The following is a 20,563-nucleotide window of genomic DNA, read 5'->3' as shown; positions in this document are numbered from 1 at the left end:
TGTGTGTGTGTGTGTGTGTGTGTGTGTGTGTGTGTACGTACGTGTGTGTGTGTAATAATAATCAGTGAATAGAAAAAACTTCACCTGCAAATACAAGGTAGAAATGTTATTTCACAGCTACAGGCTGCAGCATTGATCTCTCCAGATCTCGGTGGAGAATTTACAAGGATTGGCATCTCCCCCCCCTGCCCCAAGTTAATTCCAGATTCGGAGAAAACTGTCCCAAGATCCTGTGGCTACAGCCATGCCGTCATCGGTGACCCCTAAACAGCTGACGCGGTTATCGTGGCCGGCAAGGACTCCTGGGGAAAGAGAAGAGAATGCACAAAGTTACGTCGCCAATGTTGACAACGTCCGATCTAAGGCTACGGCCCCACTCCTCCCTGCTGCACGCATGCGCTTAATGACGCGTGCACAGATTACCGCCACGATCAGCGGTCTGTAGGGGAGAGGGGCCATGACGGGGCATATCTGCCCTTCCATTGGTGCGCGCCAACCGCGTGATTGCAGCACGGGAAGACAAAATTCTTGTCTTCCCTGCCAGCATACGTGTCACAGCGCTTTGCGCGCCCACACAGCCACTGGGGCGTGTCCCATAGAGAGCTGTGCTGTGTGGTGCACACGTCGTAGCGCGCTCCGCAGCGGCCACTGGGGACCTGGCCTAAGAGATGCTGTGGGACCAGAGCTCCTGTACTCACCTGCTCGCTCCCCCTTCAAGGTGTCCCACACGTTGCAGTTGAAATCGTCATATCCAGCTAGCAAGAGGCGGCCACTTTTGGAGAAGGCCACTGACGTGATACCGCAAATTATGTTGTCGTGAGAGTACATCATCAGCTCCTGGTCCGCACGCAGGTCAAACAGCCGACAAGTAGCATCGTCCGAGCCGGTGGCAAACGCATGTCCGTTGGGGAAGAACTGAGACAAGATAGGAAATTAGGGAAAGTTGCAGATCCAAAAGTTTGATACATTTTCATTCCAAAATCAAAAAAGGATGGAGAGGGGAAAAAAAAAGTGAAGTCTACTAAGAATGAAGGTCTTTAAAAGGTTAAAGTTCACTGCACAATGCAACTTTGTATTGTGAAATAAGGCCTGGTGATTGCTCCAGACCAGGGGTGGCCAACTCCAGTCCTCAAGGGACATCAACAGGTCAGGTTTTAAGGAAATCCCTGCTTTAGCACAGGGGGCTCAAATCAGTGGCTCAGACTGAGCCACCTGTGCTGAAGCAGGGATATCCTGAAAACCCGATCTCTTTGTGGCCCTTGAGGACTGGAGTTCCACGCGCAACCTGAAAGCGCTTTCATCCACTTGTTTTCCCGGATATTCATACTTAAATCACATTTGTGGAACGCGTTGGCTATGACACGGCTCCTGGCGGAGTCAAGGAAATAACTGGAACTTCAAATGGATTCATTAAAAAAAAAAAAAAAAAAGGGGAAGGAGGAGGAGAAGATCTGAAAATGGAGCAATCAGAAAACAAACACTGATTGCTGCTAAACATTTTCCTTTTTATAGCCTTGGGACGATTGGTTCAGATTGTTGGAGGACTTTTTTACACGCGGCTGCTTTGAACGCAGATCCTTGCTACTTACGCAGACGGCGTTGATGTCAGACACATGTCCGGTAAAGGATTGCCTGCACATCCCATCGCGGATATCCCACAGCTTAGAAGAAGCATCGCAAGCGCCAGAAACAAAAGTCCTCATGTCGGGGCTCAGAGAGAGACTCATCACATCCCCGGTGTGTCCTGTGAAGGTCGTGGTCTGCTGCCCAGTCTCTATATCCCAAAGAGCGCTACAAAAGGAAAAAAAATCAAGGGGTCAACGCAAAATTGAAACACACGTGTTAGCTTCTCCCCTGCTGTACTACGAAGCCCAGGAACAGTACATTGCTTTGGCCTTTCCTCCAATCCGTGGAGGCACCCAAAAAAATGTGTGTTTGTTTCCTCTGAGAATGATCCAGAACATTGTTGCATCTTACACCAAAAATAATAAACACTGCTAAATGCCAAATACCCCTTTTGGGCGAGGGATAGCAACCACGGGCCCACGCTTCGCTCCACCCAACCTCAAGCAGAGAGAAATAAAGGATTGCGGGTTCCATAGAAGCGTAACAAGTAAACATCACGGTTTCCAATTTGTTGAAGGGGAAGACAGGACATTTCTAGTTACCAAGTGGTGTCTCCTGAGCTGGTGACAATTTGGTTGTCATCTAGGAATCGGCAGCACGACAGGTATCCTAAGAAAACACAACAGAAATGCGATGTATAAGGAATCTGGCTGTTCAGACGAAGGCTGCAAAGCATCGGCGATGAGGTTTAGTATAAAAGCAGCAAAAACAGGAACGATGGGTATCATAAAAACCGGCTTTTACAAGGACAAGTGATGAAAAACGCACTAAAGGAATAGCACAAATATATAGCAAAATGACATGTGCAACAGCTCTTAGTAAAGACCGAGGCTTATTTCTGCCTTTAATAACGACATGCGGAGTCCTGGCAGGATAGAAACAGATTAGCAGCCTCCGTGTAAAACAGGGGGGGCGGGCAACTCCAGTCCTCAATGGCCACCAACAGGTCAGGTATTCAGGATATCCCTGCTTCAGCACAGGTAGCTCAGTCTTTGACTGAGCCACCTGTGCGCTGAAGCAGGGATATCCCGATTGCCTGACCTGTTGGTGGCCATTGAGGACTGCAGTTGGCCACCCCTGATGTAAATCGTACACAAGATAGAGCATTACAATGCAAATTGTACAGCCCTAACCGCTCACGGTTTCTCACCTGTGTGTCCTGGTAGTTCTCGGCTTACACGCACGTTGCCTTCTCGCGTTTTTAGGTTGTAGATGGAGCAAATGTTATCTAATCCCCCGCAAGCCACGTAATTTCCAGATGGAGCGTAAGCGCAAGTCATAACCCAGGAGGAGCGCAGAGGGATGGCGTGCATCTGCGAACAAACAAAACGTTACAACGATCAAAAAGGAAATAACCACGAGGCCTCCCAGAGGAGAGCCCCCTCCCGGAAAATACAGTGCAACCGCCCTACCCAGATTAGCCTCCACTGTAAATTACGCCATGTTATTAACCAGTTATCATATAGAGGATGCCAGGCGCATGTGCAGCAGCCAACACCGAGGCCACAGCCTTAGGGAGCCTCCGACCCACCCTGTCCTCATCAGCGAACCAATAACGCTGAGAGGTGGGGAGGAGGAACTCCGGCAGTGCCAGCGCTTACTGATCCCACACAGGGAGCAGCCAGAGGAAAGGAAAACCCCTTACAGAGGGGGTCAACTCCAGTCCTGAAGACCCCTCCCACCCCCGCCTTCCAAGAAAGAAAATAAACATACTTCTATTATAGGTGTCAGATTCAGCTTAAAAATAAATAAACCCAGCTAAGACCCCTGAAACAGGTCACTGGAATTGGTTTACTTTGGTCCTAGGAACGATTGTCCCTTTAAGGATTTCACCCAAACTCATCATTAACTTCCTCCTTGTCAGAGGGGCCAGGAATTATTTGTTTGTTTGTGTTGGCACCTAGGCAGCAAGTTTAAGATTTGATACTAGTATCATTTTAAAAGAAAGGGAATGAACAGGATATATGGGGATATGATAACTATATACAAATATATTTGAGGACAATGCAAGGAGCTTTCAAAAGAACTATTCATCCCAAGGGCAGTACAAAGGACACAGGGTCATCCCTTAAGGTAAGGAGATTTCACCAACAACAAAGGAAAGGGTTCTTTACACTAAGGGCAGTTACAATGTGGAACTCATTACTCATGGAGACTGTGATGGCAGATACAATAGATATCTTCAAAAAAATGTTGTGAATCTTTTTTAGAAAGGAAAGGTATACAGGGATATACCAAATAAGTAAACATGGGAAGAATGCTGATCCAGGGAGTAATCTTTTTGTCATTATGTGGAGTTAGGAATTTATTTTCCCCCCCCTATGAGATATATCATTAGATATGTCACTGGGGTTTTTATTTGCTTTGCTCTGGATCAATATACTGTAATTACAAATATAGGATAAAGTATGTGTCGTCTAAATTTAGCATAGGTTAACTTGATGGACGTCTTTTTTAAAACATTGAATGGCATCCGAAATACTCCCTAATATCTACATGTATTTTTTTCCCACAATGACATGCAGGTACGCAGCATTTCAGTTTTATACTTAGCATAACAATACATGATTTCTCTGTTTAAAAATACCCCAAATCCAGAGTAATTCTGCTTGACCCCCCCACTCCAGACTATCTGCTTTGCATGACCTGTGGCTGTGTGATCCCCCCCCCCCCCCCCGTCGAGTCTCTGGTCAATTTTAGCAGCCAATCAATGTATACCAAGACAAAATTTCCCTAGCCAATTCCAATCTAGCTTTCGCCCCAAACACTGCACCGTAACTACCCTGCTAAATGTTTATAATGAGATCCAGTGTGGGATGGAACTGGGACAAGTCACTGGTGCAATATTCCTAGATTTTGCCAAGGCTTTGGACAGTGGTGTAGCCTAACATGCAGGTGCCCCCAGGCAGAATTTTGCGCATGCGCTATCTGCACTTGCCGGCTGCTAGTGCGCATGCAGCGTTTGCAGAGCGGTCCCCTAAGAGCACAGGACCCCCAGGCTTTAAACAACACCCCTGGCTTTTGATACTGTTGATCATGCTATCTTGCTAAACAAACCTCTGTAATCTCGAATAGAGGAACACGCTTTCAAAACTTGTTTTACTCCTACCTATCGGGTAGATCTCAACATGTGTCTATCTCTGGTTCTAGCTCCAACCCCATGGATATCACCTGGGGTGTCCCGCAAGGCTCTGTTCTGAGGCCCCTACTCTTCTCCGTCTTCATTAATGATCTTCCTACAGCTTGTAAGGGAGCTTCAATGCACATGTATGTAGATGACACAATCTTCTAATGCACACAGCCATAGCCTCTCCGACCTTGGACACATTGCAATCTAATTTTTTTTAGACAAACCGATTATAAAACACGGACAAGACGGTAACAATGGTATTTGGGACCAAGGCTAAATTTCTCAATTTCTAAAGCTACCAATGATGGAGCTTCAGATAAGAACCAACTCTAATACCATCCTAGTCCCTGTTACTAGTTTCAAATATCTGGGTATATGGTTTCACTACCATTTAACATTTGGGTTGCACATTGATACCCTTACATCCAAAACCTATGCCAAACTAGTACTTTATAGGAACAAATCCTCCCCAAGTCCGCTAGTCAGAAAGCGCAACGCACAGCAGATACTAATACCAATTGTAGACTGAGGATATAGTATATGGCTCGGCACCCCAAACATCCTGTACAAATCAATATGCCGCTTTGTCCTTCAATGTAACTACAACACACATCACTGTGAAATGCTCAAAGAACTAGAATTGTCATCACGAGTGTAGGTGCAAAGTTAATCTTTCCTGTCTTGCCTTCAAATACTTTCTGGGCAAGCTACCCACCTATCTGAACAAGCTCCTTACCCCTACCACGCGCAGCACTTATCATCTGAGATCTGACTCCACTGTTCATGGTCCCAAGGTTCAGCAAAGTATCCGGCCGCTCCTCCGTCTCTTACCGTGCACCCCAAAACTGGAACAGTCTACCGGAGACTCTCAAAGCCGCCACCGGTTCTTTCAAAACTAAAGCTGTCTCACATTTTAATCTGCTCTGTAACTGTTACATATGCCTTAATATATATTATCTCTTACTGTGTATGCAATGTCTTTACATATAATGTATATGACCCTGTTCATTTAATGTAACCATGTATTTGCCATCATAACTTTGTGCCCAGGACATACTTGAAAACGAGGGGTAACTCTCACTGTATTACTTCCTGGGAAAACAGTTTAGAACAAAAAAGCAAAAACTTGCAAGTAAAAATCAGAAGTAATGTTACCTTGTTTGTTGTGTAACTATCCCAAATAATTAACTTTCCATCTTGAGAAGCACTGACTAGTAGCCTACGAAAAAGAAAAAGATACCAAGAATAGTGTTAGGTGTGAAACACAAACATACGTGCCGCTAACCCCATCACAGCTAGTGGCGAGCGATGCAGGCGCTTGTAGAAATGCAAGGGTTAAGATTTTAACTCTGATCAATTATCATTAGGACAGTACTAAAAGCAGACCCTCCAGCTCTCTTTATTTTACTCCCTATTTGTTTAGGAACTGGGGGTCCCCCAAGCCTGAACCTAGCTGCTTGTATCCCGAGATACTTACCAGGTTTAAATCTCCCTCCAGAGGAAGAAAATGGCTGCCAAGTCTTAGGCCAATAAAAAGCCGCAGCGTCAGTGGTTGCCGCTTCCTATCGGACGTTGGTGCTTTCAAAGGAACAATCCAAGTCAGGTTATTTTTCTTCATTTTTTTAATACAGGATTGAAGCTGGGGGGTCTCTGGAGCTGAACCCCGTTCATTTCTGTTTCGGGGACCCCCTGCTTCCGGAGATACTTACCTGCAAAGGGGGTGCTGGTATCTCTGCAGTCTCCAGCTTCCTCGTCACGCGGGCCAATAGGAAGCCGCACCGGATGATGTCACGGCTTCCTATTGGCCCGCAGGGTGCAGGAGCTTTGAAAATAGGCCAGAATGGGAACTCTGGAGTGGCTACCGGCACCCCCTACAGGAGGTAAGTACCTCCGGGAGCAGGGTGTCCCCGGAGCGGAAATGGATAGGGTTCAGTTCCGGAGACCCCCTGCTTCAATCCTGTATTTAAAAAACCAGCTTGGATTGCCTCATCCAGGCAGGAATTAACCCGGTTTATTATTTAAATTTGATGGGTTCATGATTTTCTCTGGGAACAGAAGACCCACTAACGTTATAAAAACAACACGTGCACATATTGTAGGTTTAGCACAGCAGGCAGGGAGGATCGCGTTCATTAGTTAGAAAGGCTGAGGGATACAGCTGAGCAAAAAAAATAAAAAAGGGGGGGGGGGTTCTTTGATTATTTGGGGTTTTGCTCCAAATGCCCAACCCCGTTACAGGCACGTACCTGGAATCTGATCCCCAGTGCATGGCATAGATTTTAGCTAAGTGACCCCTCAGGGTGCGCCGTGTTCTCATTTGGATTCGGCCTACGGAGTCCAAACTGGTTGTGATCTAATGTGGAGAACAAGACACACAACATGGTCAGTGTGGGGGCAGCGAGGCCGCAGGGCGCCACTGCGCAGGTCAAACACATTCCTTACAATACAGAGCGGTCAGTGTGGGGGCAGCGAGGCCGCAGGACGCCACTGCGCAGGTCAAACACATTCCTTACAATACAGAGCGCTGTGTACCTGAACGAGAGTTGTGTCGCTGCATGCTTTCCGGGCATCCTAAAGAAGAAGATAAAAAGGGGTTACAAATATGTGGATTGCACCCGCTTGCTAATTAGCAGGAGGTGGAGTTATTACACAAGAAAAAAAAAATTGGTTTGTTGCCAGAGGCCATTGAGGATGTCAGGGATAGGGGAATAATTATATCTATTGGGCTAGAGCAGGAGCGGCCAACTCCAGTCCTCAAGACCCCTCCCCAACAGGTCAGGTTTTCAGGATATCCCAGCTTCAGCACAGGTGGCTCAATCAGAGGCTCAGGCTTTGACAGCCACTGATCGAGCAACCTGTGCTGAAGCAGGGATATCATGAAAACCTGACCAGTAGAGTGGGGGGGGGGGGGAAAGTCTTGAGGACTGGAGTTGATGAGCACCTTTTGGCTAGGAATACCATATCACAAACCAATAGGGGGGAACTCTAAAAGGAGATCAGTCCTAGTACAACACAGCAGGTTTCCATTGGACAGACGGCGTGACGTGCTATGGAACCAGTCTCTGCAGCTCTCCATTACGGTTCAGTAGGGAGCGATTCTAGGTCTCCATTTGATTGTTTAAACAACTGGACATGAAAATGAAAAATTGGGATGAATTAAGAGGAGTCTGGTAGAAGGCAGCATATACCTCCCGAGTGACGTGATTCAAGGCAGTGAAAAAAAATGCACACGTGCAGAGAATACAATACCATTTTGTTTTTGTTTTTAACATAAATGGGCCATACTACCTAAACAATGTTAAACGACAACATATGACCCATCCGTACAGCATAGCATCTACAGAGGTCCACATGTAAAATCAGCGTGGGATGCAAGTTCCCATGTCTGCACAGGTAAGCCTCCAGAAATAGGTAGAATTCGGGTCTTACTCGGATCTGATTCCGCAGCTGCTCTGCTTCCTGCCGTAACTGTTCCAACTCACTCATTTTTGCAAACTGGGAACGGTTTCACACCTTGGCCACGAGAAAGGGGAGCAGATCTGCAACAGGAAACAAAAAAAACACATGTTTTTGTTAGATTTGTTATTTCTTTCATTTTATAACTTTAAAAGAGCACTCCAAGCAGCCATTGTTGTTTTCAATTATAATTTTTTTTCCCCCATTTAATATGTGCAGCAATATAATACACACAATAATTAATTAGCCAAGTTGCTGATCGATCGGTGAAGATTCGGCTCGGGGGTTCACTAAATGGCTGTCAGTGCAGCAGAAGAGGAACAAAGATGCAAAGTCCTGTGGAGAAGATCATGTGACCAGGCAGTCACTAGATACAATTGGTGCACTGCTAGAGAGAGGGCGGGGCTCAAAAAGGGGTGTGCCAGAGCCTGTTCAGAAGAGGAAGGGGATGTAACTGACCTTTTTATTAATGTATTATAATGTAACAAGCATTTTTTGTTTCTATAGGAACCATGTAGAGTGGTTTAAAAAAAATGCTAGAAGTAATTTCTCATAGTACAGAAAACACACACACACACACACACACAAAATATTGTTTGGTCTGCAGCTTTAACACATTTCAGGTCACTGGCACAAGTGAGGCATCATTCAACCACACGCCCTCCCTGCTTCATCCAGAACTCAAGTCGGTCACAGTATTACAAAGTCTCTCTTAAATGTTTAACATTTCCACTTTAACCAAATGTGAGGAAGACTTTATCATATTTACCCAATCTCTTTAGGCCGTTTGTTGCTACAGGCAAAGTGTCAATCGCCACTCTGTTCTTGTGTAAAGTTCTTATGATGCAATCATAAAACAAACAGTTAAATGGGCAGTGTTGCATCAGCAGCAAAACTACAATTCCCAGAATCCCATCCCCTTTCACAAGCACCTCTATTTCCCCCTCTGTACCCCTTCCCCCTGAAATCGCTGGATAAACCCCAACCAAGGAATCATGGCTTAAGTTTTGCAAGGGTGGCCATTTTAATGAGCCATGAAACAACTTCATATCCATTTTTTAAGTACCAAAAACAAGGAAATTTGTATTTGCTACCACCTAACTCCACGAAACGATATATATTATACACACACACACACACACACACACACACACTTTCATTTCGCCATCCTTTCACTCCGCTTATATTATCCAACCCAGTTTGTGTTCTTTTTTTAAACCCACCCCCACCCGGGATAGAATAAAATGGCTGCCAGGATCTGCCCTAGTACCCACAACACATTCAATATCACCATTTTTCCTGCACCACAACGTAGAATAGCATTTAAATGCTGGCTGGATGGGATCGCTGCGGTAACACCTAGTCAAGATCACCCCCTCTGGGAGGCAAAAAACAGGAAACGGTCTTGGGTGCAACCCTGATCTGAGGTCACTGCTATTGTTACCCTCCCTGTAGCTATGGAAGTCGCCTCCATCAGACATTAGTACAAAAACAGGAAGCAATTCGCCACGCCTCTCGCCAGGAAGGAGAGGTTTAGCTAAGAACACTTCAGATGCACAATCTCTGCTCCTACTGGTTTGTATTGCAAGGCCGGAGACCCCGATCTATATACAATATATAAGCAGCTCGCTGATGTCTCTAGCCACAAAGCATCTAGGGCTGTATTATTATTAACTGAACAGTGCAGAATGTGATGGCCTCCTACAGCCCAGTCCACACTGGATACCAACAATATAAAAACAGCAAATCTCACCAGAATTAGACAGGAGGAGAGGGGGAGGTGGAGAGGGGGGGGGGGGGAGGTGGAGGAGAGGGGGGGGGAGAAGAGGGGGAGGTGGAGAGGGGGGGAGGGAAGAGGGGGGGAGGGAAGAGGGGGGGAGAGAAGGTGGAGAAGGAGATGGCACAGGGATCTAAAAAGCGAAGACCAGGGGCCTGTGCTGCAGGAACCCATTTACAAAACAATTACTGCTGCATGAATGGGCAGTCTCTAATCCGAAAACGAAAGGGAACTAAGGACAATGGCATGTCTACTTTGATAAAAAGGGAGAGGTTTAGCGCTCTAATGTGTTTTGGTGATAAGGCAGCGCGTCTGCCCTCAAAACTAGAAGTGAATAGTTCTTATTCTGTCCATTGCATGGAAATCCTGCTAACCAGAACATGACGATTCAAAGCGCGGCTGTAGTATATCATCCTACCACGCCATCTACATTCTGCGCACCTGAAGACGTTTCATCTCGCGACGCAGGAATGCCTCGCATTACACGGGAAGAGAAGCTAGAACAAATGTCCACATAGGTGATCTAGGGATGTAAACAAGGTTCCCAATATAAAATACTATACCCGTCGTTAGAACCCTACTCATTTCCATAACCAGGTTGCCGTTTCATTTTACCTCTGCTCCAGCACAAACAGCGTCAATTTCGCCAAACCATTATCTGAGGATTTAGTGTCAGTGACGTATCACTCCCCCATCCAAGACAAAGAGAAACAGCCAAACATCAGGATGTTTTCACAGCGAGAAATTTAAATCACACCAGAAATGCAAAAACAGAGCCATCGAAAACTAGGCCACGTAACGAGAAACTCTGCCAATGCTGGTACACATCTAAAACCAAACCGTCAACTATTCAACCATTAGCAGGATGTCCCTCTGGTGTAGTCTCCTCCACCCCCCTCACCCGGCTTCAGGATCCCTGCTTCAGCACAGATGGCTCAATCAGTCCCTACTTCAGCACAGTTTGCTCAGAGGCAGGTCTTTGACTGAAACTTACACCAGGGGTGCTCCACTCCAGGTCAAGTTTTCAGGATAGAGCCTCTGATTGAACCACCTGTGCTGAAGCTGGGATATCCTGAAAATCTGACCTGTTGGTTGGGTCTTCAGGACTGGAGTTGGAGCAACCCTGGTCTAGAACGTATCGGTGTCAAACAAGGTTGTTGAAAATTAAAGCGCCAGATTCAATTTGCTTGCACTTTACCGATGCAGCAATGTTGAATGTACTTTGTGGGTGCACCTCATCTCAGAATATGGTTTCTGAATAATGCACATACAGGGCGTACAAACTGGACTGAATATTTACAGCAGCAGTCCAAGCTGCTGTTTTTTATTTTATATATTTTTTCCCTTTAATATGTGCATCACTACAATCCACACGATAAGTAATCAGCCAAGTTGCAGATCGATCGCCGAAGATTTGGCTCGTGGGTTCACTAAATGTCCATCAGTGCAGCAGAAGAGGACCAAAGATGCAAAGTTCTGTGGGGAAGATCATGTGACCAGGCAGTCACTAGGTACAATTGGTGACTGCTAGAGAGCGGGCAGGGCTCAAAAAGGGGTGTGCCAGAGCCTGTTTCAGAAGAGGAAGTGACTTTGTAAATGGTTGCTATAGAAACAGAAATGCTAGTTACATTATAATACATTAAAAATGTCAAAGTTGTTTAAAACAAAAGAAAAAAAAAATGCTACAAATATTTTCTCATAATACAGAACTGAATTATTAAAAAAAAAAAAAAAGTAGGATATATGGTTGCATCTTTGGTCCTCTTCTGCTGCACTGAGAGCCATTTAGTGAACCCCCGAGCCAAATCTTCACCGATTCATCACAGAAGAACGGATCGATCGGCAATTTAGCTAAATACGTATTGTGTGGATTGTATTTATGCACATATTAAAGGGGGAAAAAATAAATAAAACAGCAGCTTGGACGGCAGCTTTAATAGCAACACCGTCACACTCCCCAGCACACAAAAAGGTAACAAGTACAGTTATGTTTCACAATAAATAGATCAATATATCACAACTGTATAACAGCAGCATACATGTGACGAGAGCCAACAGAGAACAAAGGAGAGTGCACGGGTCAGACGTACAAAGTCAGGATAACGCCAACATGTTACTCACAAGAACAGTAGTGTCATGCTGCTGGATTTAGGATGACAAGCCACCTTGGGATCCTAAAACAAAAATCAATAATCCCTGACCCATGGGAAGGACCCCACACACAGCCCTCCTCTATTCATCATCAGAAATCCAAGTATATGGGAACAGAACACCACAGCCCAGATTAACTAAACTGTGCTATGTGGCACCTTATTGAACATTTTAAAATCAGGGTGCCCCTGTGGGTTTGTACCACGTGGTAACTATGGCCCCATACATCTAGTAGTCAACAAGGTCAGCATTTTGAAATCTTGTTTATTTGTAAAGCACCAACATATTCCGTGGTGTGCTACCAAGTTAGGCTGAGTCCATAGAGACTGCAGCCGTGCGGAGGCGCGCTGAGGCTGAGGGAAAGTGGGTGCTCTCCCTGGCCTTAGTTCGCGTGCCGTCCGGGGGCGGGCCAGTGACGTCGCGGAGCTGGTTCGCCCTCATTGGGCGAACCGCTCACGTGACCGGCCCTGCGCTCCTGTGAGCGCGAAAAACTAAAAAAATTGTATAAGACCTACGCCTCCGCACGCCTGCGCGAGCCCCTGCTAAAGAAGCTCTCATTGCGGCTGCAGGGGCTCATTGACAAGCGTCAGCGCGCCTCAGCACGGGTCAGAGCCGACCCTGGACTCAGCCTTATGTAATATACATACACAGAATGGCACGTGCAAACACATACAGAAGGTAATGGAGGCCCGAGGTTTAAAGTAAGAAGAAAAGGCACCAACTTCAGTCTTAAAAAGTAATAATGTGAAACAGTCACAAAAACACTAGGAAAAGCATTTTTATAGCAGCATCCACCTGCTTCTGTCTATATAATAATCTTCAGACAATTTTTGTCAATCCATTTTTGTCAGTCATGTGCTGTACCTCTCGGAGCGAGAGGGTAGCATTTATTTTTTTAAAGTTCCTTTTTTGTAAAAGTTTAAATTTTAATTTCTCATTTTAGAACTGCATGCTTAAATGTCAATTCTTAAGAATTTCCTTTAAAAATAAATAAAAATCAGGATTTACCTACAAATGTGGGGTTCATTTTGCCCTATAAATTTCCAGTGCATAGTTTGCCAAATGACAGTATAGCGCCCACTACCTGTTAGGCTTAGAAATCACGATCAATTATCCATTCATCATAAGACCTGTTGTTACATTACACTTTGTTCAGTGTATCCAGGTAAATATCCACACTCAAAAAGAAAGATCTTTGCTCCGGGTTACCAGGACGATGTGTCGCGGGAAGGGACGTGCGTTATAGAGGCCTCGCGTGGTCCCCTGCATTTCATTTAAATGCCTGGGGGGGTGAAGAGCGCGGGACCTCTAATTGCCGCACCCCCCAGTTTGCGCGCCCCTGATCTATGGCGCGGCTTTGAGAGGGTAAACTGCCACTTAGTCCTCGGCCACAGTGTGCGTTGGCGCGGCACACGCACGCCTGCAGCAGGAGAGATTTCCTGTTCTGCAGGCAGAAGACGGGGAGGCGTGTCGGGGGAGCAGCCGTGATGTCACAGAGTTGGTTCCCCCTCATTGGGCGAACCACTCACGTGACCCATCCAGCACGCGGGAAATTCAAACCTATGCACAAACACAGTGGCGTCCTAGTGTTTGTTTTCGGCGCAAGCAACGTTGCTCGTGCCGTCTCCTGCACTATGGACGCAGCTTTAGCCAGCAAATACCCAAAACATTAACAGCGGTCTAGCAGATTTAATAATTGATTATATGAACATAGTAAGGTACAAAAAGCATGTCAGCCCCACCCAAATAATAGTGCCCTGTAATGCTGAGTATGATTATGCACCTCAAACCTTAGAGCAGTGGGTTTCCAAAACTTTTTTTGGTTAAGGAAGCCCATCATATTGTGAAATTCTGAAAAACTCCAACCCTCTCTCATAGCGTCCGAGATCAGATGCATTGTAAGGAACCCCAACCCTCTCTCATAGCGTCCGAGATCAGATGCATTGTAAGGAACCCCAACCCTCTCTCATAGCGTCCGAGATCAGATGCATTGTAAGGAACCCCAACCCTCTCTCATAGCGTCCGAGATCAGATGCATTGTATGGAACCCCAACCATCTAATAGCGCACCTGAGATTAGATGCATTGTAAGAAACCCCAACCCTCTCTAATTGCGTGTCTGAGATCAGATGCATGGTAAGGATCCCCAACCCTCTCTAATAATGTGTCTGAGATCCGATGTATTGTAAAGAATTATGATGATTGGGAGGTAATAAAAAAAAATCCACCACCCCCTTTTGACCATCCCCACATGTATAAGTGCACCCCCCCCCCCCCCATTGTAAATTCACAAAAAAAAAAAAATGTAATAAAATACAAGTGACAAAAAATTTAAATAAAAGAAAACGGGAGGGGGGGGGGGTGATGGTGCTGCTGGGAGGGGGGGGGGTGATGGTGATGTTGGGAGGGGGGGGGGGTGATGGTGCTGCTGGGAGGGGGGGGGGTGATGGTGCTGCTGGGAGGGGGGGGTGATGTTGCTGCTGGGAGGGGGTGTGTGATGCTGCTGGGAGGGGGGGTGTGTGATGCTGCTGGGAGGGGGGGTGTGATGGTGCTGCTGGGAGGGGGGGGGTGATGGTGCTGCTGGGAGGGGGGGGTGATGGTGCTGCTGGGAGGGGGGGGTGATGGTGCTGCTGGGAGGGGGGGGTGATGGTGCTGCTGGGAGGGGGGGGTGATGGTGCTGCTGGGAGGGGGGGGTGATGGTGCTGCTGGGAGGGGGGGGGTGATGGTGCTGCTGGGAGGGGGGGTGATGGTGCTGCTGGGAGGGGGGGGGGTGATGGTGCTGCTGGGAGGGGGGGGTGATGGTGCTGCTGGGAGGGGGGGGGTGATGGTGCTGCTGGGAGGGGGGGGGTGATGGTGCTGCTGGGAGGGGGGGGTGATGGTGCTGCTGAGGGGGGGGGGTGATGGTGCTGCTGGGAGGGGGGGGGGTGATGGTGCTGCTTGGGGGGGTGATGGTGCTGCTTGGGGGGGTGATGGTGCTGCTGGGGGGGGTGATGGTGCTGCTGGGGGGGGTGATGGTGCTGCTGGGGGGGGTGATGGTGCTGCTGGGAGGGGGGGGGGTGATGGTGCTGCTGGGAGGGGGGGGGGTGATGGTGCTGCTGGGAGGGGGGGGGGGGTGATGGTGCTGCTGGGAGGGGGGGGGTGATGGTGCTGCTGGGGGAGGGGGTGATGGTGCTGCTGGGGGAGGGGGTGATGGTGCTGCTGGGGGAGGGGGTGATGGTGCTGCTGGGGGGGGGGTGATGGTGCTGCTGGGGGGGGGGTGATGGTGCTGCTGGGGGGGGGGTGATGGTGCTGCTGGGGGGGGGGTGATGGTGCTGCTGGGGGGGGGGTGATGGTGCTGCTGGGGGGGGGGGTGATGGTGCTGCTGGGGGGGGGGTGATGGTGCTGCTGGGGGGGGGGGGTGATGGTGCTGCTGGGGGGGGGGTGATGGTGCTGCTGGGGGGGGGGTGATGGTGCTGCTGGGGGGGGTGATGGTGCTGCTGGGAGGGGGTGATGGTGCTGCTGGTGCTGGGGTGATGGTGCTGCTGGGGGGGGGTGATGGTGCTGGAAGGGGGGGGGTGATGGTGCTGGAAGGGGGGGGTGATGGTGCTGGGGGGGGGTGATGGTGCTGGGGGGGCGTGATGGTGCTGGGGGGGCGTGATGGTGCTGGGGCGGCGTGATGGTGCTGGGGCGGCGTGATGGTGCTGGGGGGGGCGTGATGGTGCTGGGGGGGCGTGATGGTGCTGGGGGGGGCGTGATGGTGCTGGGGGGGGCGTGATGGTGCTGGGGGGGGCGTGATGGTGCTGGGGGGGGCGTGATGGTGCTGGGGGGGCGGCGTGATGGTGCTGGGGGGCGTGATGGTGCTGGGGGGGGCGTGATGGTGCTGGGGGAGGGTGATGGTGCTGGGGGAGGGTGATGGTGCTGGGGGAGGGTGATGGTGCTGGGGGAGGGTGATGGTGCTGGGGGAGGGTGATGGTGCTGGGGGAGGGTGATGGTGCTGGGGGAGCTGGGGGAGGGTGATGGTGCTGGGGGAGGGTGCTGGGGGAGCTGGGGGAGGGTGATGGTGCTGGGGGAGGGTGATGGTGCTGGGGGAGGGTGATGGTGCTGGGGGAGGGTGATGGTGCTGGGGGAGGGTGATGGTGCTGGGGGAGGGTGATGGTGCTGGGGGAGGGTGATGGTGCTGGGGGAGGGTGATGGTGCTGGGGGAGGGTGATGGTGCTGGGGGAGGGTGATGGTGCTGGGGGAGGGTGATGGTGCTGGGGGAGGGTGATGGTGCTGGGGGAGGGTGATGGTGCTGGGGGAGGGTGATGGTGCTGGGGGAGGGTGATGGTGCTGGGGGAGGGTGATGGTGCTGGGGGAGGGTGATGGTGCTGGGGGAGGGTGATGGTGCTGGGGGAGGGTGATGGTGCTGGGGGAGGGTGATGGTGCTGGGGGAGGGTGATGGTGCTGGGGGGGGTGATGGTGCTGGGGGGGGTGATGGTGCTGGGGGGGGTGATGGTGCTGGGGGGGGTGATGGTGCTGGGGGGGGGTGATGGTGCTGGGGGGGGGTGATGGTGCTGGGGGGGGGTGATGGTGCTGGGGGGGGGTGATGGTGCTGGGGGGGGGGTGATGGTGCTGGGGGGGTGCTGGGGGAGGGTGATGGTGCTGGGGGAGGGTGATGGTGCTGGGGGGGGTGATGGTGCTGGGGGGGGGGGTGATGGTGCTGGGGGGGGGGTGATGGTGCGGGTGCTGGTGCTGGGGGGGGCTGTTGGGGGGGGTGATGGTGCAGGGGGGGGTGATGGTGCTGGGGGGGTGCTGGGGGGGGGTGCTGGTGCTGGGGGGTGCTGGGGGGGGGGTGCTGGTGCTGGGGGGGAGTGCTGGGGGGGGTGATGGTGCTGGGGGGGGGGTGGTGCTGGAAGGGGGGTGATGGTGCTGGGGGGGGTGATGGTGCTGGAAGGGGGGGTGATGGTGCTGGAAGGGGGGGTGATGGTGCTGGAAGGGGGGGCGATGGTGCTGGAAGGGGGGGCGTGATGGTGCTGGGGGAGGGTGATGGTGCTGGGGGAGGGTGATGGTGCTGGGGGAGGGTGATGGTGCTGGGGGAGGGTGATGGTGCTGGGGGAGGGTGATGGTGCTGGGGGAGGGTGATGGTGCAGGGGGAGGGTGATGGTGCTGGGGGAGGGTGATGGTGCTGGGGGAGGGTGATGGTGCTGGGGGAGGGTGATGGTGCTGGGGGAGGGTGATGGTGCTGGGGGAGGGTGATGGTGCTGGGGGAGGGTGATGGTGCTGGGGGAGGGTGATGGTGCTGGGGGAGGGTGATGGTGCTGGGGGAGGGTGATGGTGCTGGGGGAGGGTGATGGTGCTGGGGGAGGGTGATGGTGCTGGGGGAGGGTGATGGTGCTGGGGGAGGGTGATGGTGCTGGGGGAGGGTGATGGTGCTGGGGGAGGGTGATGGTGCTGGGGGGGGTGATGGTGCTGGGGGGGGGGGGGTGATGGTGCTGGGGGGGGGGGGGGGTGATGGTGCTGGGGGAGGGTGATGGTGCTGGGGGAGGGTGATGGTGCTGGGGGAGGGTGATGGTGCTGGGGGAGGGTGATGGTGCTGGGGGAGGGTGATGGTGCTGGGGGAGGATGATGGTGCTGGGGGAGGGTGATGGTGCTGGGGGAGGGTGATGGTGCTGGGGGAGGGTGATGGTGCAGGGGGGGGTGATGGTGCTGGGGGGGGGTGATGGTGCTGGGGGGGTGCTGGGGGGGGTGCTGGGGGGGGTGATGGTGCTGGGGGGGGTGATGGTGCTGGGGGGGGGGGTGATGGTGCTGGGGGGGGGGGTGATGGTGCTGGGGGAGGGGGTGATGGTGCTGGGGGAGGGTGATGGTGCTGGGGGGGGTGATGGTGCTGGGGGGGGGTGATGGTGCTGGGGGGGGGGGGTGATGGTGCTGGGGGGGGGGTGATGGTGCTGGGGGGGGTGATGGTGCTGGGGGGGGTGCTGGGGGGGGGGTGATGGTGCTGGGGGGGGTGATGGTGCTGGGGGGGGTGATGGTGCTGGGGGGGGTGATGGTGCTGGGGGGGGTGATGGTGCTGGGGGGGGTGATGGTGCTGGGGGGGGTGATGGTGCTGGGGGGGGTGATGGTGCTGGGGGGGGGTGATGGTGCTGGGGGGGGTGATGGTGCTGGGGGGGGTGATGGTGCTGGGGGGGGTGATGGTGCTGGGGGGGGTGATGGTGCTGGGGGGGGTGATGGTGCTGGGGGGGGTGATGGTGCTGGGGGGGGGGTGATGGTGCTGGGGGGGGGTGATGGTGCTGGGGGAGGGTGATGGTGCTGGGGGAGGGTGATGGTGCTGGGGGGGTGATGGTGCTGGGGGGGTGATGGTGCTGGGGGGGTGATGGTGCTGGGGGGGGTGATGGTGCAGGGGGGGGTGATGGTGCTGGGGGGGGGTGATGGTGCTGGGGGGGGGGTGATGGTGCTGGGGGGGGGGGTGATGGTGCTGGGGGGGGGGGTGATGGTGCTGGGGGGGGGTGATGGTGCTGGGGGGGTGCTGGTGCTGGGGGGGGTGCTGGGGGGGGGGTGCTGGGGGGGGTGATGGTGCTGGGGGGGGGTGATGGTGCTGGGGGAGGGTGATGGTGCTGGGGGGGGGTGATGGTGCTGGGGGAGGGTGATGGTGCTGGGGGAGGGTGATGGTGCTGGGGGAGGGTGATGGTGCTGGGGGAGGGTGATGGTGCTGGGGGAGGGTGATGGTGCTGGGGGAGGGTGATGGTGCTGGGGGAGGGTGATGGTGCTGGGGGGGGGTGATGGTGCTGGGGGAGGGTGATGGTGCTGGGGGAGGGTGATGGTGCTGGGGGAGGGTGATGGTGCTGGGGGAGGGTGATGGTGCTGGGGGAGGGTGATGGTGCTGGGGGAGGGTGATGGTGCTGGGGGAGGGTGATGGTGCTGGGGGAGGGTGATGGTGCTGGGGGAGGGTGATGGTGCTGGGGGGGGGGGGTGATGGTGCTGGGGGGGGGGGTGATGGTGCTGGGGGGGGGGGTGCTGGTGCTGGGGGGGGGGTGCTGGTGCTGGGGGGGGTGCTGGGGGGGGGGGGTGATGGTGCTGGGGGGTGATGGTGCTGGGGGGGGTGATGGTGCTGGGGGGGGTGATGGTGCTGGGGGGGGGGTGATGGTGCTGGGGGGGGGGGTGATGGTGCTGGGGGGGGTGATGGTGCTGGGGGGGGGGGGGGTGATGGGGGGGGGGGGTGATGGTGCTGGGGGGGGGTGATGGTGCTGGGGGGGGTGCTGGTGCTGGGGGGGGTGCTGGTGCTGGGGGGGGTGCTGGGGGGGGTGATGGTGCTGGGGGGTGATGGTGCTGGGGGGTGATGGTGCTGGGGGGGGTGATGGTGCTGGGGGGGGGGGTGATGGTGCTGGGGGGGGGTGATGGTGCTGGGGGGGGGTGATGGTGCTGGGGGGGGTGATGGTGCTGGGGGGGGGGGTGATGGTGCTGGGGGGGGGGTGATGGTGCTGGGGGGGGTGATGGTGCTGGGGGGGGTGCTGGTGCTGGGGGGGGGTGCTGGGGGGGGTGATGGTGCTGGGGGGGGGGTGATGGTGCTGGGGGGGGTGATGGTGCTGGGGGGGGTGATGGTGCTGGGGGGGGGGTGATGGTGCTGGGGGGGGTGATGGTGCTGGGGGAGGGTGATGGTGCTGGGGGAGGGTGATGGTGCTGGGGGAGGGTGATGGTGCTGGGGGAGGGTGATGGTGCTGGGGGGGGGTGATGGTGCTGGGGGGGGGGTGATGGTGCTGGGGGGGGGGGGTGATGGTGCTGGGGGGGGGGGGTGATGGTGCTGGGGGGGGGGGGTGATGGTGCTGGGGGGGGGGGGTGATGGTGCTGGGGGGGGGGGTGATGGTGCTGGGGGGGGGGGTGATGGTGCTGGGGGGGGGGGGGTGATGGTGCTGGGGGGGGGTGATGGTGCTGGGGGGGGGGGGGGGGTGATGGTGCTGGGGGGGGGTGATGGTGCTGGGGGGGGGTGATGGTGCTGGGGGAGGGTGATGGTGCTGGGGGGGGGGTGATGGTGCTGGGGGGGGGGGTGATGGTGCTGGGGGGGGGGGTGATGGTGCTGGGGGAGGGTGATGGTGCTGGGGGAGGGTGATGGTGCTGGGGGAGGGTGATGGTGCTGGGGGAGGGTGATGGTGCTGGGGGAGGGTGATGGTGCTGGGGGGGGGGTGTTGGTGCGGGGGGGGGTGTTGGTGCGGGGGGGGTGTTGGTGCGGGGGGGGTGTTGGTGCGGGGGGGGTGTTGGTGCGGGGGGGGTGTTGGTGCGGGGGGGGTGTTGGTGCGGGGGGGGTGTTGGTGCGGGGGGGGTGTTGGTGCGGGGGGGGTGTTGGTGCGGGGGGGGGTGTTGGTGCGGGGGGGGGTGTTGGTGCGGGGGGGGGTGTTGGTGCGGGGGGGGGTGTTGGTGCGGGGGGGGTGTTGGTGCGGGGGGGGTGTTGGTGCGGGGGGGGTGTTGGTGCGGGGG

The 20,563-nt window shown here is 53.6% G+C and overlaps 1 protein-coding gene across 6 annotated transcripts in view; it reads right to left on the bottom strand.

Annotated features, from left to right (window-relative positions):
• Window positions 1-20,563, bottom strand: part of GNB4 (G protein subunit beta 4) — a 45,983-nt gene continuing 25,420 nt past the window's right edge. For 4 of the 6 annotated variants that reach the window (XM_075570728.1, XM_075570731.1, XM_075570730.1 and 1 more), the window contains exons 2-10: window positions 8,186-8,295; window positions 7,289-7,327; window positions 7,003-7,109; window positions 5,912-5,975; window positions 2,777-2,939; window positions 2,169-2,235; window positions 1,590-1,791; window positions 699-915; window positions 1-302 (exon numbers count right to left, since the gene is read on the bottom strand). In XM_075570728.1, coding sequence (XP_075426843.1) covers window positions 196-302; window positions 699-915; window positions 1,590-1,791; window positions 2,169-2,235; window positions 2,777-2,939; window positions 5,912-5,975; window positions 7,003-7,109; window positions 7,289-7,327; window positions 8,186-8,242 — 1,023 coding nt within the window. In that variant the 5' untranslated portion in view covers window positions 8,243-8,295 and the 3' untranslated portion in view covers window positions 1-195. Of the gene's footprint in view, window positions 303-698; window positions 916-1,589; window positions 1,792-2,168; window positions 2,236-2,776; window positions 2,940-5,911; window positions 5,976-7,002; window positions 7,110-7,288; window positions 7,328-8,185; window positions 8,296-8,981; window positions 9,115-9,503; window positions 9,655-20,563 lie in introns of those variants that run through there. The other 2 variants (XM_075570734.1, XM_075570733.1) reach the window with 2 other exon arrangements.

Source organism: Ascaphus truei, chromosome 14 (genome assembly GCF_040206685.1).
Source record: "Ascaphus truei isolate aAscTru1 chromosome 14, aAscTru1.hap1, whole genome shotgun sequence".
Lineage (NCBI taxonomy): Eukaryota > Metazoa > Chordata > Amphibia > Anura > Ascaphidae > Ascaphus > Ascaphus truei.
Note: the sequence above shows the minus strand (reverse complement) of the source record. Positions and strands in the feature narration are given on the sequence as shown.